The 19,122-nt window shown below is 38.5% G+C and overlaps 1 protein-coding gene and 1 pseudogene across 4 annotated transcripts in view; one reads left to right on the top strand and one right to left on the bottom strand.

Annotated features, from left to right (window-relative positions):
* SETD2 (SET domain containing 2, histone lysine methyltransferase) overlaps window positions 1-19,122 on the bottom strand; it is a 127,240-nt gene that overhangs the window by 38,492 nt on the left and 69,626 nt on the right. For all 4 annotated transcript variants that reach the window (XR_015248405.1, XR_015248406.1, XM_086698371.1 and 1 more), the window contains one exon: window positions 2,216-2,264. Coding sequence is in view for 2 of the 4 variants with exons in the window: in XM_086698371.1 (XP_086554497.1) it covers window positions 2,216-2,264 (49 nt within the window). In the remaining 2 variants the exon portion in view is untranslated. The remainder of the gene's footprint in view (window positions 1-2,215; window positions 2,265-19,122) is intronic.
* Window positions 18,345-18,835, top strand: LOC112852685 (sterol carrier protein 2 pseudogene; annotated as a pseudogene).

Below are 19,122 nucleotides of genomic sequence, written 5' to 3'. Positions count from 1 at the left end.
TTTCCACTCAGCCTCTTTACCTATACCTAGAATGGTCTTCCCCAATATCATTGTCACTGTTCCTAAAAGCTGTGCTAAGTGCTACTTTTCACTGACCACACCTCCTAGTCTCTCATCTCCCTAAGAAGTCTAAATCCCACCAATGAATATTCCAATATAAATTAACTGGTATTATATGCCACTGCTTTGTGTATGTTAGCATTGCTACTTGATTAATCAGATTGCTCTTGTCCTGTGGAAAGAATTTCTTATAAAATATCTCTCAGAGCACAAAGCAGATTCTCAATAAATATTAACTGTTTTTTCTTCTCACCTCAGAAAAACATGCTATCACTTGTTTTCTTCCCTGGCATCACGGTTAGGTTTACATATGCCATTCTTGCAGTTCTCCTTTTAGTGGGCCAAAAACTCCCACTAATTTGTTTGCAAAACAGTTACTAATCAATGGCCACTTATGAGTATTTGTCAGTGAGAAGCTCATAGAGCTCATCTACACCACACACTGGTAGAAAACACTACACAATTAAAACAATTGTTCCAGCTCACAAGGTATTAGCACCACATCCTTCTGCCTAGTTTCACCTGGGTCTGCCCACGACTACTCTATTTCCTTCTTACAACAGGTTCCATGTACTGATGTTAACTTCCTTAAAATGTGACTATTTCTCCACTATATCCTGGTAAAATAAGAGAAGGAATCATACTAACAGTTCATATTCTGACTCTGCATCTTGGAATATGTGAGGCGGATGCCATTCCATTTATTCAGGCTGATGTTTTCATATTATAAAACGAAAGTAAAGCTAGGCTACGTATTTCCCAAAATATTTTACAGTTCTTAGGAATTTTACAAGTTCTAAGCTTTTTAATTTCTTGCCATTGAGGGTTAACATAGAAGCTAGGCTTGAATTGTAAGTATTTCTTATAAAAGACTGAGACTGGTTGGGGCTGGGGCACATATGTGAAGGAGAAACTGAAGTTGGCACACAAAAGGCTGCTTCCTGAAAAGATTAGTCTTCCATTATAGATGCCTCTCAAAGGGCATCGCTCTCAGAGGGCACCCCAGAGTAGATATTTGCAAAATATTGGGGGAAAAACCCCACAGAAATTTAAGCTTTGCCCATCCTGCTATTGATTTCAGCTCAGTGAGCCCAGAGAAGCTAGCCTCTGATGATCAAGCTTACAGTGGTGCCACTGGTTTTGCCAACCAGCACTACTCAACCCTGCCTTCTTTCTTATGGGAGGAATTCTTTCCAGCCCAAACTAGGATGTTTGGCTATGAAGACACTAAACCAATAGAGTTAAAAATATCCAAGACAAAAACAAAACCCCAACAACGGTACAAAGTACACCTCACAGGGCATTAACCTATATGATTATTTAACCATTAAGTTTTAAGACTATAAAAAGCTCTTCATGCCAAAAATAAAGAAAAAGAAAAAAAGAAACAAAAAGAAAAAGACCAAAAATATGATCACACTGGCTCCTTCACTCTATATTGGGTCAATACTGGAGGGCTCAAGAGATCAACAACAGCCACCATAAGATCCATGGTTTTCATCTTTAAAGAAGTACACTGGAAACACAACTAAGTAGTAAAACCCAGAAACCAGACTACCATGGCCTCCCTGTTACCTTTTCTGGAATGATTCTTTTTCTTTTTTTTCGAGATTTTATTTTTAATTAATCTCAAAACCCAACATGGGGCTCGTACCCACAACCCCGAGATCAAGAGTCATGTGTTCCACCGACTGAATCAGCCAGCTGTCCCTGTAATGACTCTTAACCTTTTGAGGGATCACTGAGTCCCTGAGAACCTGATGAAAGTTTTGAATTTTCCCTAGAAAAATGAATGTAAATAAAGGATTCTGCACATAAACATCTACAGGTAAAGACTTATACAGACATTTAGGAGTACAGGTTTAACAATGCCTGTTCTAGAGGGACAAATAAATGGAAGAAAAGCTACTAAAAGCAGTGACTTCAAGGAAAGCAACACCAAAGGTAGTGTAAAGGGACATCTCTTTTGGCAAAAATTCACTAAGAAAGAATAAAAAGGCAAGTTCACAAACTTTTACACCAAATACTTCATTCACCTAATTACATACTGTTGGGTTTCAAAAACAAAATAGCTAAAATTCTTATCATTTACCTCTGCATATTTCCAAAAGAGTATTTGTAAAGCCATATACACAGAGTACCTCTGAATACCTACTTGTGTTCTCCTTTTCAGTTTGACTTTTCTTTGGAATTCGATAAACCTCCTGCAATTACAAAAAAAAACAAAAAAAAAAAAAACAAAAAAAAACAAAAACCAAAAGAAGAGTTATTAGTATGGAGTGGAAGTGGTGATTGCTTTGAAGCTGATTGACTTCACATGGCAAGAAAGAACTAGGAAGGAACAGACTGGTATTTAATTATTCTCCAAAATCTGACTTACATCTAGCTTTAAGAATAGATCCTGGTCCCTCAGAAATAAGAACTTATATGAACTCATGTACATACACACATACACACACACATTTATTATGTATATGTATGGTTTTTTAAACACCTACCAGGCTTGTCTGATCTCATCAGCCAAGTGGCAGACTAAGTAACTTGGACATTACATTTCTGGCAGGAATATACTTCCTGATAATCTTCATTTCTGCAAAGCTTCTGCATATAAAATGAACTCATCTAAAGTTCCTTTATCGAGAGTATTCATAAGAACAATTCTAACCTCTCACTTGCCATCCCTACTTAAGGGAAAAAAGGTTAGTAATTACTCAGCTATATAAAAACACCTCTGAAAAAACTTATGTCTAAAGACAATGCCCATTATTCATATTTTTATATAAATGCAAAACCAACTTGGCTAATGGCCAAATGTAGTATCTACTTACGTATTGTTATTTTTAAAAAAGGAAAGGTAAATATTAGATCACTGTCACTCTTGAAATAGCATCAATGCTGTACCAAAATTGTTCTCTACAAATGTAAACTGTTTTTCAGCCCTGAATACCTTTTCTTGCTATATGAATCTAAGGCCTAGAACATGTCCTGTTCCCTGACAATCCCTCACTTTCTAGTCCATCAAGTACTTCTTGGCAAGGCACAACATTCCCTTATATTCAGTCACCTTGGTTAAGTGGGCAAATGGCAAATCTACACATCCTCAATGGTTTATCACATGATACCTCCACTTTATAGTAACCTCATAATATTGACCATACCTATACGAGCTGGTAATTCCATTTTTTTAAGCAACTGTACTCCAAAAAAATCAAAGAACTCCTCTTTCCACGTAATTGTCAGTTCTAGCAATTATTTGTGGAAAACGAGAAATAACCCACATGCTATACAACTGAAGAAGGGTCAAGATTTAATAATCAGCTGTGATTAAAAATGACAAATATGAACCACACAGATAAAGAGCAGTCTATACGAATGTAGATTTTTTAGAAATAATTATTCAACACCCCATGTGTGCTGACAAATTATTTAATAAAGATGTCCTAATTAGATGTGCACTTATCCTGTGTGCCAGGTATCACACTAGGCATTTCAAACACATTACTTTATTTGAGCTTCAAAACAACTCTATGAATTAAGTACTATCATCTCCATTTTTAAGGTTATGATGCTTTCAGATAGTCTGACTCCAGAGCAATTTAATCTCCTGTACTACACAGGAAATGGTGAACGGTGGCATTATTTGGGAAGGAGTACCACTTTAGGGACTCACACATAAATGCAGGTGGCATTCTCTATCCCCCCAGTCCCTCTTTCCTGTGTAGGACTTCCACTGGAACTCTGGCTGCACAATTAGACTGCTCCAGGAAACTTTTATAGAAATACCATCCCAGACAAATTAAATCTAAAATTCCAGGCACTGGTCCCAAGTATCTGTATTTTTAAAAATTAATTTGTTTTGGGGGCAGGGGGAGGGAGGGAGAGCACGCACGTGCACACGAGTGGGGGAGGGATAGGGAGAGAATCCCAAGCAGGCTCTGCGCTTGACAGTGCAGAGCCTGACATGGGGTTCAATCCCACGAACCATGAGATCATGACTTGAGCCGAAATCAAGAGTCTGACGCCCAACCAACTGAGCAACCCAGGGGTGCCTACGCTTTTTTTTTTAAAGCTCTCTAGATGATTCTGATGTCTACAGAACGTTGAGAACCACTGAACTACTAGCTTCTCTTAGCAGCCTTCACACACTCTCCTCACAAGGGAGAATTTGAGAGAAAGAACTGTATATGCCTGTCCTCAGCTCAAAGCCACCTAGGGGTGGCTCCTCTGAGGGATGCTTGGAGCTGTCGAGCTGTCAGTGTCCAGCTATAATGGTGAATCAGGAATAAAGACAGAAAGGACAAAGCTGACACTCTTAGCTCTGTCGACTCCTTTGTCCACCTCTCAGAGGGGTTATCAAATTTGGGAAAAAGTAAGAATGCCACTCATCACCACCTACCCACACTATAAGGAAAAACACATGTTCTATTCATTTTTAAAGGCTTCAAAATGACTGTTGCATTAGGTCCTCTGTAAATTTAGGTACTCCAAAAAGATAACATGTTCATTCACAAAGGGTGCTTAGAACAGACACAGAGATACATAAGTCTGTGTCAACTAAGGATTACAAAATTTTTACCTATATAGTTTCTTTTGCCTAAGGTCTTGGGCATTACAAGTATTCATTACAAACGTTTATCATAATTTATTACACAGACTTCAAGTTGGGACCTATTCTATGGTGGCAGTTAAGGTACCAAAGAAAATGTTTCTCAAATATATATTCCTAACTTCATTCAAAAGTTTAGAGCAACTACTAAAGTAGAAAATGCATTCAATGTTCACAAAATGGAAGATTATTACTGACTCATGACCAAAAGCTATTGACTTTTACTGTGTGCCTCAAACTATGGGGAGTAAATTCCATTAACATGCACCCAAGCACTTGGGAGCTACTAACTGGATCCTCGTCTTCATATAGTTAAAGCTGTATATAAAATTAAACTGGAAACTCAGATTGTCTATTTTGAGGCCCTGAATTTTTCCAAAGCCCCACAATAATGTAAACTGAGAAGGAAGCAGTCATGTGAAGATTACTATACTATTTCTTAAAATCATTCTGTCTTAAGAATAAATAGCAATAATGGTAGCTTATGTAATATGGAACTCGAGAATAATGTCCTATCTGCAGGTCACAGAATCCACTGAAGAAAATGTTTGAGTTGGCTTCATTCACACTAACCCTCCATGTAAACTTACTTTGGTCTGCTAAAAATTCTACTCAAAAGACTAGCATGTTATGAAAGAACACTAAACCATGAGTCAGGAGACCTGGGTTCAAGGACTAACCCTGCCTTCAGAGGGGCCGAAAAGAATCTAGTTCCCCACTCCACCTAATATTCTTTACCTATCATCCCGCTTTACTCCTTTGGTGTCTACGCTGCCGCTCCTAACACATACACATACACACTCAAAGCTGTAATTCTTAAGGGCCAACACTATCTTACTCTTTGCTCTATCTCTAGTACCGAGAAAATGTCTGACACAAAGGCAACACTCAGTTGTTTGTTGATTGGACCAATAAGTGAAATTCTACTAATAATGTGCAGAAATCAACCACACACTGCTAAAGAAATTCAAAGTATTGCATAGCTTTTTTTTTTTTTTTTTTTTAATCACTAAATCTATACCATCATTCTCTTTCATCCCTGGTAAGAATGCTACTTACAGGCCTATATAACCATAGACTAGACATTGCATATTTCCAGGGTCAGACTAGTAAGTATGCCTCTACAACATTTTGAACTCTTTTCAGTGCTTAGAACAGCTTACCCTTAGTCTATCAATCATTCCTCTTCCATCAAAGGCTCTAAATCAATCTCCAGAAATTGTTCGATAAACACTGAATCACTAATAAATTCATGCACAAGCAATGCATCCAACATCCCTTATAAAAGCCTGTAAATGTGTGTGGAGTTGTTTTTAATTTATAGACAAAGACAGCACAAGTTCTTTGATGGCTATTTGTGGAATTCTGGTTTGCTCATTTATACAGCAAGTATTTATGTGTTAAAAGCACATATTAACGGTCTCCTATGTTTAAAGGACACTGGAGATCCACAGTAGCAGCCACCAAGGAATTCACAGGCTAACAATCATGGCTGACAATTCTTACTGTGTGCCATGTCCTTTAATTGCATTCTCATATACTTTTACACTGCTATTAGAAGTATCTTTATTATATCTACAGTACATACTCAGGTTAAATAACTATACTAGGGTCATACATGCCACAGTGAGCTCTATACTGGACCCCGGATCTAAGCCTAGATTTGTCTCTGTCCAAAGCATACACTTTTAACCACCACCACTACTACCTCATAGGCACTCGAGGAAAATAGAAAGGAAACATATACTATCTTATACTAAAACTGGCCTTAGGAGAGAGGACTGGAAAAAGTATCCTGAAGGAAATAAACATCCGAATTGTCTTAAAGGATGACGAGGAGTTGTACATAGAAAGAAAGTGGCAGAAAACAAAAACATGGAGACAGACACATGTGTTTATTCCAGTTCCATCCTGAAGTCCTATACAATGACAGTGGAAGACCAAAAAAATATATATATATAAACCCATCTGTGTTATCTTTTCTTTCTAAGAAAGGAGTACTGAATGTACATGCATTCTTACGTATCTTATTCTATTCCATGTACTGTATTCTCTTTCATGTGCTTTCGTCTGATGCTTCATAAAGAAAAAAATAATACTCTATCAATGAAATAAGATGCTATTAAAAAAAGACAGCAAGATAAGAACAAATAAGAACTGTGATGGAAAAAAGAGCTGAATGTCACCCAGAAAGCAGACCAAAAAGTCAAGAAAGAAAGTGGAAAACCAAAAAACAAAATTAGAGGATAAGCGCTAGATAACCTACATCTAACACAGACATGCCAGAAAGCATGAGAGAGAAAACTGAGGAAATAGGAAAAAACAAAACAAAACAAAACACCCTCTCTCTCTCTCTCTCTCTCTCACTCACACACACACACACACACACACACACACACACACACACACACACACACACACACACACAGTTTTTAGAACTTAAAGACATGAGTCACCAGATGGAAGAAATGAGAGCACCTACCACAACAAAGGAATCGAAATGCCATCAGACTTCAATAGACAGCAACACTGTAAGCTAGAAAATGATACAATGTCTTGAACATTCTAAAGAAAAATTTATTTTCAAATGATAATTATGATTTGCCTAACAAGCAAGAACAAAATAGAGGCATTTTTCAGATCGACAAGGTCTCAAAATTTTTCTACCAGAAGAGAATGTTGAAAACCAAGACTATATGGGGCGCCTGGGTGGCTCAGTCGGTTAAGCGTCCGACTTGGACCCAGGTCACGATCTCGCGGTCCGTGAGTTCAAGCCCCGCGTCGGGCTCTGGGCTGATGGGTCAGAGCCTGGAGCCTGCTTCCGATTCTGTGTCTCCCTCTCTCTCTGCCCCTCCCCCGTTCATGCTCTGTCTCTCTCTGCCTCAAAAATAAATAAACGTTAAAAAAAAAAAAAAAGAAAACCAAGACTATGGAGGGTCTAAGATTCAAGATTCTCAATGTGTCAAACATTTATTAATTAGCTACAGTGTAAATAGTACCACACAAGATACTTTAAAACAAAAGAAAGCAAAAACAACTAACAGTTCCTGAGAGAGTGATGGGAAAACGCTGAAAAGTAATGTAAATGAATTACTTAGCACTTAGAATATGATACAGGCATATATTAACATATATTTGCATATAAATTCAACAAGTGGGCATTTAATATAGGTCAAGTATCCAAGCTCTACTTTTGTGCAAATAACCAGAAGTAGTGGCTGCTTAACATAACACCTGCAAAAGATGTAAAGATGTCATTCAAGGGGTGCCTGGGGGGCTCAGTCGGTAAGCGTCCTGACTTCGGCTCAGGTCATGATCTCACGGTTTTTGTCTTCGAGCCCAACGCGGGGCTCGAACTCACAAGCTGTGAGATCATGACCTGAGCCGAAGTCGGACGCTCAACCGACTGAGCCCCCCAGGCGCCCCGAAAATGATGATGCTTTTAATAAAAATGTACCTCTGAGAATGATAAACCAGCGTGTAAGAGAAGATTATGAACTTGTATCTAAAAGGCAAGTGGAGGAGTCAAAAGCAAGCTGAAAATATATATCTGAAATTTAGGAAACAGGCTAAGGAAAGAGATCCTCAATTTGGGAACATCTTAGGAGATCATAACTTATATTGTGGTACTTAGGAGACTGCCGAGAGAGAAAGTACATAGAGAAAAATAGGCTGACTAGAAGAAAATAAAACTTAAAGGTGGAAGGTCTTTATACTTATTCATACAGTATGTTTTCTATTTTTTGATAAACATTTGCAGGCATTCCACTTCCGGGTATATATCCAAAGGGAATGAAAACAGGATCTCAGAGAGCTGCAGTCCCATGTTCACTACAGCATCATTCACACTAGCCATGATATGGAACCAACCTAAGTGTCCATCAATAGATGGAGAAGATACAGTGTACATGTACATGATGCAGTATTATTCAGTCATGAGAAAAAAGGACATCTTGCCATTTATGACAACATGGATGATCCCTGAGGATATTATGCTAAGTAAAAAAGTGAGGACGTAGAGAAATTAGAGAAATTAAAAACCTTACACACTGCAGGTAAAGGTAAAAACCTTATTACATTGCATTGTAAATGGTACAGCTATTGGGGAAAAGAGTCTGGCAGTTCCTCAGAAGTTAAATATAAAGTTACTATGACTCACAAGTTCTACTCATAGGTATATACCCAAGAGACATGAAAACCAGTTTCACACAAAAATGTGTACATAAATATTCACAGTAACTGTATTCCTAACAGTCAAAAAGTAGAAACAACACAAATGTCCATACAAATGAGTAACAAAATTGGGTATATCCACACAAGGGAATAATACTATTCAGCTATAAAATGGAAGTACTGATACATGCTACAACATGGATGAATCCTGGAAACATTATGCTAAGTAAAGACCAGATAGAAAAAGCTATATTGTATGATTCCATTTATCCTTATTCAGATTATGCAAATTCACCAACCCACTAAAATTTATTTGCAATCTCCAAATCAGTAAGCTAGAGAAAACTTCTCCAATTCTTCCCCCAAAAAGATGAGTCAACCACTGATATTTCTGGGTATACTTTTTCCAAATAATGGACTGATTAAGACGATGCCACACTTTTTGCCCAAGTCTCTCAGAATCCTTTCATTACTCTTTCTAAAAATGCTTCCAGTACACTACTACTCTTGTATACTATTTCTTCAGTATCATTTTCACTGACTTTATGAAATCAATGCATTTTTATTTTGTAATAGATCTGTACTGTATTTGTACTACATTGCCCAATTTTTAGAACAGTGAGACTTTGGCTAAGAAACACAAAAACCCTAGACAAAGACCGATGCTAGGGGCGCCTGGGTGGCTCAGTTGGTTAAGCGTCCGACTTCGGCTCAGGTCATGATCTCGCGGTCCGTGAGTTTGAGCCCCGCGTCGGGCTCTGTGCTGACTGCTCAGAGCCTGGAGCCTGTTTCATGTTCTGTGTTCCCTCTCTCTCTGACCCTCCCCCATTCATGCTCTGTCTCTCTCTGTCTCAAAAATAAATAAACGTTAAAAAAAAAATTTTTAAATTAAAAAAAAAAAAGACAGATGCTAATGTTAACAGAGAAGGGATGTTTGGATGACAATCTTTTAGTGTTCAGTTCATCAATTAATGTTTTGTGTCACAATGTTTGTTTTCTAAGCAATTTTAAAACCATGAAAATTAAGATACTAAGAACACCGTAAACTTGTATATCTGTGTGTGTGTGTGTGTATCCACATGCGTGGATCCACATCCACATATATATATATATCCACATACGTGCGTGTGTGTGTGTATATATATACATATATACGTATATATACATATATATACACACACATATATATACACACACACATACACACGCATGTGGATTTATATATTTAATTACACAAGAGATAAGTTTTTTTAAGTATTTATTTTGGGGAGAGCACAAGTGGGGCAGGGGCAGAGAGAGGGGGACAGAGCACCCAAAGTGGGCTCTGTGCTGACAGCAGAGAGTCCGATGTGGGGCTTGAACTCACGAATCATGAGATCATGACCCGAGACAAAGAGTGTCCCGAAAGATAAGCTTTTCCAGGTAACTGAATGTATTTGAAAAGGATTTCAAAATATCCCACCATATTCTCAGGATTTTTGGGCATCTACGAAGTTTTAGTGTCAAAAGCAAACATGCCAAATATTTATCTGATTACTGAACACTGAAAATTTAGAAAAAGAGGTAAGAACTTAGAGAAACATACAACAACTTTGGGTAAAATAGGACCATGTCATGCAACCTGATTCACATTCTATACACTGGCTTAAAGATTAAAAATCCAGTTTCTCAATTAACAACAAAATCAAAAAATGAACACACAACATAGAACACCTCCATGTCTACAGCCCTACACTACCTCAAGGCCCAATCAAAGAAAATAAACCTACTGGACAAATACTGCTATGTACCATGGCTCCTTGCCTGTCAGCATAAATTCTGTGAAATACCTTCAGTGGTAATGGCTCTATAACCAGGATTTAGTTTCCTTTAACAGAAGGAAGAATTATTTAACTCCTATCATCATGTCCCCGGAGAGCATAAGAGTCTGTGGTTTTACCTCACAAACTGTATTATAAATGGTAGGAGTAGAGGGGTCTCCATCAGGTCACAGAGGTCTTAAAATCTGACTACAAAGAAAATTCAGAAGAGAACATAAACGTCTGGAGACTTCATAAAATCACACACTTATGAGGGGCAGAGGAAGGGAGAGTAAAGGAAAGAGGGAGTATAATAATTTTATTTATTCCTTTAACTCCCTAAAGAGACACTCTTCTAACTTCAGACAAATGGGCTCCCGTGAAATGGAAGGTAGTAAGAATCAATCTCAGTTTTTAGCCATTCAGAAAAATAGACAAAACATTGACTGAGTCAAAGTTCTTAAAACAGGAAACAAAAATGTAAAGATATTCAATACTTCATGCGTAAGTGACATGCAAATTAACACTTCAATAATTTTCCGTCTGTGGCAGTCTGACCAAGATAAAGTTACACAGTACCTGTGCTGACCAGAGTGTAGTGAGATAGATGCCTTTGTGTACATACACTGCTGGTGAGAGTTAACCTGGTACAGAAACTATAAAGATCAATCTGGCAAGACCTATGAATATGACAGAAAACACAGACCAGGACTCAGAGATAATGCTTTTAGTAATTTCTCAAACATGTATATTCCCACATATGTAAATGTGTTCAAAATGATTTATATAAGTTATGTGCTGAGCTTTAAAAAAAAAAAAAAAAAATCAACTGAAATGGCCAAAATAGGGAACTGATTAATAGGATTAAAAGGATAATGATTACGGGGCGCCTGGGTGGCTCAGTCGGCTAAGCATCCGACTTTAGCTCAGGTCACGATCTCACAGTTCATGGGTTCGAGCCCCGCGTCGGGCTCTGTGCTGACAGCTCAGAGCCTGGAGCCTGTTTCAGATTCTGTGTCTCCCTCTCTCTCTGACCCTCCCCCATTCATGCTCTCTCTCTCTCTCAAAAATGAATAAACGTTAAAAAAAAAATTAAAAAAAAAAAAAGGATAATGATTATAAGGGGCACCTTAGTGGCTTAGTCAGTTGAGCATCTGACTCGATTTCACCTCAGGGCATGATCCCAGGGTCATCAAGCCCTGCATTGGGCTCTGCATGGAGTGTGGAGCCTGGTTGGGATTCTCTCTCTCCCCTCCTCTGCCCCCTTCCCCTCTCACATATGCTCTCTAAAAAAAAAATAAATAAAAATTTTTAAAATGGAAACTGATGATTGCATACCTTTACAATAAAATACCATGCAGTATGAAAGCTAAGTTCTGTAAATTGGCATGAAACTAGCTTCATAATATATTAAATAAAAACAAGGAGCTAAAGAGTGCTGCCAGTTTTATAAAAAAAGAAATACACACACACACACAGTATGCACACATTATCTCTGGAAGGATATACAAGAAGCTGGTTGTGCTGGTTGCCTTCAGGGAACAGGACATGGGTCAGGGGTAGGAGCAAAACACCACACCATATGCCTTTTGAACTTTGTATCATGTATAGGAAAGGCCTATTTAAAAATTAAAATAAAAAGAGGAGAAAAAGATAACACGCCTCAGAAGAATCCCCCGACAAAGTACCAAAAAACTTTTTTGGCATTACTGCTGTATTCATGGTAAAGACCACCACCTGAGGGCTATGACATCTCAGGCTGAGGCCTCAGGAACCCAAGACAACTTCTAAATGCTGCTCTTCAGCAAATGCCATACCTTAAAAAGCCCTCCCAGTTCACTGTTGTTCACTTTAAACTTGTCCCCCGGCCCCTCCTTCTTCTCCAGCCTTAACCAGCTTGACTCTAATTCAAAGAATCTACCTTAGCAATGCTCAGTTTTATTCAACACACACCTAAAATGTGCTGGGCTTATGCTAAAAAATACTGAAGCACAAGGTGAACAGGTGACACAAGTGCCTGCTTTTGAGGCCTCTCTAGGCCAGTAGTAAACGCGTGTAGAAAAATAAGGGTTTTCGTGTTAAGTAATCACTGAAGAATAACCAAGATTATGATGATTAAGTGTGTCTCATTTTCAGAGTTCTGTTTTCTAAGCAAATTAAGTCCACATCTAAGATTTTTTCTTACACTTTTCAAATGTAACCATCTCTTCTAATTAAAATTTTTCAAACTTTAAAATCGCCACAGCCCTCCAAGTGATTGCACTGCAGTTACAGGTTGTACTGGTGAACCCAACGCTGCAGTGACGAGTAGATGGTCATTATTTAACATAGTACTGGAAGTGCTAGCCACAGCAATCAGACAAGAGGAAGGAATAAAAGGCATCCAAATTGGTTAGGATGAAGTAAAACTTTCACTATCTGTGGATGTATTACATATAGAAAACCCTAAAGACGCCACCAAAAAACTACTAGACTGATAAATGAATTCAGTAAGGATGCAGGATACAAAATCAACATACAGAAATCCGTGGCATTTTTATACTAACAATGAAGCAAGAGAGAAATTAAGAAAGCAGTCCCATTTACAATTGCACCAAAGATAATAAAATACCTAGGAATAAACTCAACCCAGGAGGTGAAAGACCTGTACTCTGAAAACTGTAAAACACCAATGAAAGAAACTGAAGATGACAAAAATAAATGGAAAAATATTCCATGCTCCTGGATTGGAAAAACAAATATTGTTAAGATGTCCATACTACCCCAAAGCAATCTACAGATTTAATGCAATCCCTATCAAAATACCAACAACATTTTTCACAGAAAACAATCCTAAAATTTGTATGGAACCACAGAAGACCCAGGACAGCTAAAACAAACTTGAAAAAGAACAACACTGGAGATATCACAATTCCAGATTTCCAGTTATACTACAAGGCTGTAGTAATCGCAACAGTATGGCATTGGCACAAAAATAAGCACATAGATCAATGGAATAGGATAAAAATCACAGAAACAAATCCACATTTATATGGTCAATGTATCTCTGAGAAAGGAGGAAAGAATAGGAAATGGGAAAAAGCCTCTTCAACAAATGTTACTGAGAGAACTGGATGGCTCCATGCAAAATACTGAAACTGGACCACTGGCTTACTGTATACATGAAGATAAATTCAAAATGGGTTAAGAACCTAAATGTGAGAACCTAAAACCATAAAAATCCTCGGAGAGCACAGGCAGTAATTTCTCGGACATTGGCTGTAGCAACATTTTTCTAAATAGGTCTCCTGAGGCAAGGGAAACAAAAGCAAAAATAAACTACTGGGACGTCATCAAAATAAAAAGCTTCTGTCCAGTAAAGGAAACAACCCACAAAACTAAAAGGCAGCCTACTGTATGGAAGAAGATATTTGCAAATGACATATCTCACAAAGGGTTAATGTCCAAAATATATGAAGAATTTATACATTATACAACTCAACACCCAAAAAACAAATAATACAGTAAGAAATGGGCATGAGACATGAACAGACATTTCTCCAAACATCCAGATGGCCAAGAGAGATATGCTTAACAACACGCATCATCAGGGAAATGCAAATCAAAACCACAATGAGCTATCACTTCACACCTGTCAGAATGGCTAAAATCAAAAACATAAACAACAGTGTTGGCGAGGATATGGAGAAATAGGAATCTTCCTGTACTGTTGGTGAGACTGCAAACTGGTGCAGCCACTGTGAAAAACAGTATGGAGGTTCCTCAAAAGTTAAACATGGAATTACCTTACGATCCAACAATGACACTATTGGGTATTTACCCAAAGAATACAAAAACACCAATCTGAAGATATACACCCACCCCTATGTTTATTGCAGCATAATTTCCAAAAGCCAAATTACGGAAGCATCTCAGTATCCACTGATAGATGAATGAATAAAGATATTATATACATTTACAATAGAATATTATTCAGCCAAAAAATGAAATCTTGCCATTTGCAACAATACAGATGGAGCTAGAGTATCATGCTAAGTGAAATAAGCCAGTCAGAGAAAGATAAACACCATATGATTTCACTCATATGTGGAACTTAAGAAACAAATGAGCAAAGGAGGAAAAAAAAGGAGAAAGACAAACCAAGAAAAAGACTCTTAATTATAGAGAACTGCAGGATACAAGAAGTGGGTTGGAGGGTGGGTGAAATAGGTGATGGGGATTAGTGCACTTAACATGATGAGCACCAACTAATGTGTACAATTGTCAAATCATTCCATTGTAAACACTATGTCAACTATATTGGAGTTAAAAACTTAATTTAAAAAAAAAAAAAAAGATTAGGTGATCAAGCCAGTACTTCAGTTAAGAGTAGGAAACCTCCTGGGGCGCCTGGGTGGCTCAGTTGGTTGAGCGGCCGACTTCGGCTCAGGCCATGATCTCACAGCTCAAAGTCTCATGAGTTCGAGCCCCATGTCAGGCTCTGTGCTGACAGCTCAGAGCCTGGAGCCTGCTTCGGATTCTGTGTCTCCCTCTCTCTCTGCCCTCCCCTGCTCATGTCCTGTCTCTCTCTCTCAAAAAAATAATATAAACATTTAAAAAAAAAATACTTTTTGGACCACAGTTCATTCTTTTCCCAACTCACACATATACACATCTCTGTTTGACAAGCTGCTCATATTCATGGACCCCTGCCCCAGAAAAACCCCAGTTTTGCATATGATTTCAGGGGTTCTGAAAATGCTCTGAAGTTCAATCATAGATCACAGTTTGCCAATCTCTGCAGCACGAAGTTAAAAAAAAAAAAACAAAAACAAAACAAAAAAAGAAACCTTGAATAAAACACTAAAATGGTAGTTTCTAAGATTTCAGAATGAATTTGGACTTATTAGTTTCTAAATCAGAAGCAGATTAAGAGAAATCTGAAGTATTCACCAAAGGTACATAATTATGTAAATTGCCTCGCAAAGATATAGAAGTCACTATTAGATCAGCAAAAGGGAATGGAAAGAATATGGGATTTAAATCAGAAGACCTAAGTCAATTTTCAGCTCTGTCACTTAGAAGCTAAGTCACAACCTCATGGGCTTATTTGTTTTCTGTTTTACAGGGAATAAAAACACCACCATGTATATACTTCACAGGGTTGTAAAGATTATATGACACTCATTCAAATATTTTCTGACCACCTATCAAATAAAATACACACACCACAGTTTCAAGAAGCAGTGTGATACCATGGGGAAAGATGAAACTTCTTCACACCTTCATTCAAATATTTATGAAGTGCCAAACGACATATCCTGGGAAGACTTGAATGACCAAGACATAAGCATTCTTTGCCCTCACATTCCGTGCAAGTACGAAAGAAATATGTGCTGTGATTGGAAAGGAGGTTATGAGACCATACAGAAAGGGCAGAATACTCTTAGAGGAATGGGAATGGCTTTCCTGGGGAAAGGATGAAACTTACACAAGAGACATCCAAACAGAAGTAAGTGTCTTCAGGAATGAATGAATGTGTGTTCAGGTGTGTATGAACATTAGTAGCACAGACCCACTGGGGGGGCCAGAATGGCTTGATGTGAGACTGCATAAATAAATAAGGACCAGACTATATCATGGTAGGCAAACCTCATGAAGAAAAATGGATTTTATTATAACAGTATAATAAGGAACCATATAAAAGTTTTAAATAGGACACTGACATGATCAGATCTTCATTTCCAAACAGCACTCTGGCTACTGATCATAGGGGGCACATAGTAGTCATTCACTACTATTAAGAGGTAACTTATTATTATAACCACTATTTATTTTTTTTTTTTAATTTTTTTTTTTTTCAACGTTTTTATTTTATTTTTGGGACAGAGAGAGAGCATGAGCGGGGGAGGGGCAGAGAGAGAGGGAGACACAGAATCGGAAACAGGCTCCAGGCTCTGAGCCATCAGCCCAGAGCCTGATGCGGGGCTCGAACTCACGGACCGCGAGATCGTGACCTGGCTGAAGTCGGACGCTTAACCGACTGTGCCACCCAGGCGCCCCTATAACCACTATTTAAATGATACCATAATAAAAGTAACCTTTACTACAAAAATCAAGATATAATCCTTGCCCTTGAAGAGCTCATGGTCCAGTGAGGGGACTAAGCAACTAATTTTAGTAATCTGTTAAGATTACAACTACTGTATAGAGAAATACAGAAAAGGACAAAGTATCACAAAGAATGAGCTGCAACTGTAAGTCTAAGTAAAGGAAGATAAAAAAAAAAAACGGAGAGAAAGAAGAAAAGATATTGCAATCAAAAAGAACAGCATGTACAAGGCCAAGGAAGGGTGAGTACGTATGAACAGCCTGATGTGATTCATGCACTGAATGTGTAAGAAACACTGTTGGGCAAGAAAATTAGATAAATGTAGAAGTACCTCTCATGCCATACACTAAAGGCTCTCTTCTTGAATTAATGGGAGTCTCTGTGATGCTACTAGAGGTTCCTGTTGATACATCTATTTTTTTTAGTGTGTGTGTGTCTGTTTTTTTGAGAGAGAGAGAGACAGAGACAGAGACAGAGAATATGAGCAGGGGAGGGGCAGAGAGAAAGGGAGACAGAGAATCCCAACCAGGCTCTGCACTTTCAGTGTGGAGCCCAACGTGGGGCTCTAACTCACGAACCGTGAGAGCATGACCTGAGCCAAAAATCAAGAGTCGGATGCTTAACCAACTGAGCCACCCAGGTGACCCAGATCACATCTATGTTTTTAAAAAGATAACACGATAGCATATAAAGGAAAATATGAAGGGAGGGATGAATGAGAGCAAGAAGGACAAACAGGAGGCTGTTCCAACAGTCTAAGCAAGAAATGACAGGAGCCTGAATTAAAAATGGCAATGAGAAGACAATGTGACCTATTTAACATGTAGGACAAAAGAAATCTCAGGTGCTGCAAGAAATACCACCTTTTGAGGGATAGGCAGAATAGTGAAAATCACAGGGAAATCCAAATGATTCAGACAAGGGTGTGGTCTCAGATTAACAGAAGGAAGGTGAGAGAAACGACAGGTTGAGTAGTACATTATGTGTTCACACATTTACTCATACACAGAAATACACATATGCGTATGTACGTATAGATATGGTCTGGTGACAGCCCCTACAAGCAATGCCCCAGTAGCAATGACTTCATCTAGAGCCCAGATATTGGTTTCTTAATAAGAGTTTCTGTTTGTTTGTTTCAGAGAGAAAGAGAGCAAGCAAGCATGCAGGGGAGGGGCACAGAGAGAGAGAGAGAGAGAGAGAGAGAGAGAGAGAGAGAGAGAGAGAGAGAATATCCCAAGCAGGCTCTGCACTGTCAGGACCAGGGGCTTGATCTCACAAACCATGAGATCATGACCTGAGCTGAAATCAAGAGTCAGACAGGTAACCAACTGAGCCAGCCAGGTGCCCCCAGATCTTGGTTTCTCAATCTCACTTCACATCATAGAAAGCAGAGTTTATTGGACAAGCGGCCGATTCCAGGGCTGGGTAAGGGAAAGAGCAAGATAAGCCTGGAATAGCATGTCGTTCCAGGTTAAAAAACTGACGGCAACCTGTCAAAATCACACAGAGGGAACCTAAAGGGTCTCTCACACTGGCCAAACAAGGGACAATTTAAGCAAATAAATAACAAAATTAATGGATAATTCACTGAATAAAACAAGAACCCAGGAGGCTCTGCAGCATAATTTAGGCACTGTAGGAGTTGTGGTTGTCACACTGTACAAGATGGGTTTTCCTGAAGCTGCTGGTTCTTTTAGAACTCATCAAATTAAGGCTGCTCCAATTGGCTCTGCAGTTGGTAGATTTAAGGCAAATCTTGTCTTCAAGGAGACTGAAAAGAAGCTTAAAGAGGAAGGGGAACAGTTTGTGAAGAAATTGGTAGTATTTCTGCCTTCAAGGTAAAGGATGGCCCTGGGGGTAAAGAAGCCACCAGGGTGGTGGATGTGACAACAGCAGTTCAGTGCTTCCTAACTCAGATAAGAAGGCTGACTGCAGAGTCCCAATGGCTGACCTGGACTTGCTGGCTTTAATGACTGGTAAAATTAATCCTCAGTTGGCCTTCTTTCAAGGCAAATTGAAAATCACTGGCAATCACTGGCTATGAAGTTACAAAGTCTTCAGTTTCAGCTGAGCAAAACTAAACTGTGAGGAATCCCCTCTGCCTACCTTTGAAAACTAAAGATGAGATATACAGATTTATATCCATATATTTCATTGTCAGAACTTAGAAATTACACACTGGCAAACAGTGTGAGATTTGTTTTTAATGGCTTTTTAAAATTTTTTATTTTTTTAAATGTTTTTTAATGCTCCACATCCAACATGGGGCTTGAACACACAACTCTGAGTTTAAGAGTCACATGCTCAGGGCGCCCGGGTGGCTGAGTCGGTTAAGCATCCAACCCTTGATTTCGGCTCAGGTCATGATCTCACAGTTCATGAGTTCAAGC

The sequence above is a fragment of the Puma concolor genome, chromosome A2 (genome assembly GCF_028749965.1).
Source record: "Puma concolor isolate L17-30 chromosome A2, mPumCon1.1.hap2, whole genome shotgun sequence".
Taxonomy (NCBI): Eukaryota; Metazoa; Chordata; class Mammalia; order Carnivora; family Felidae; genus Puma; species Puma concolor.
Note: the sequence above shows the minus strand (reverse complement) of the source record. Positions and strands in the feature narration are given on the sequence as shown.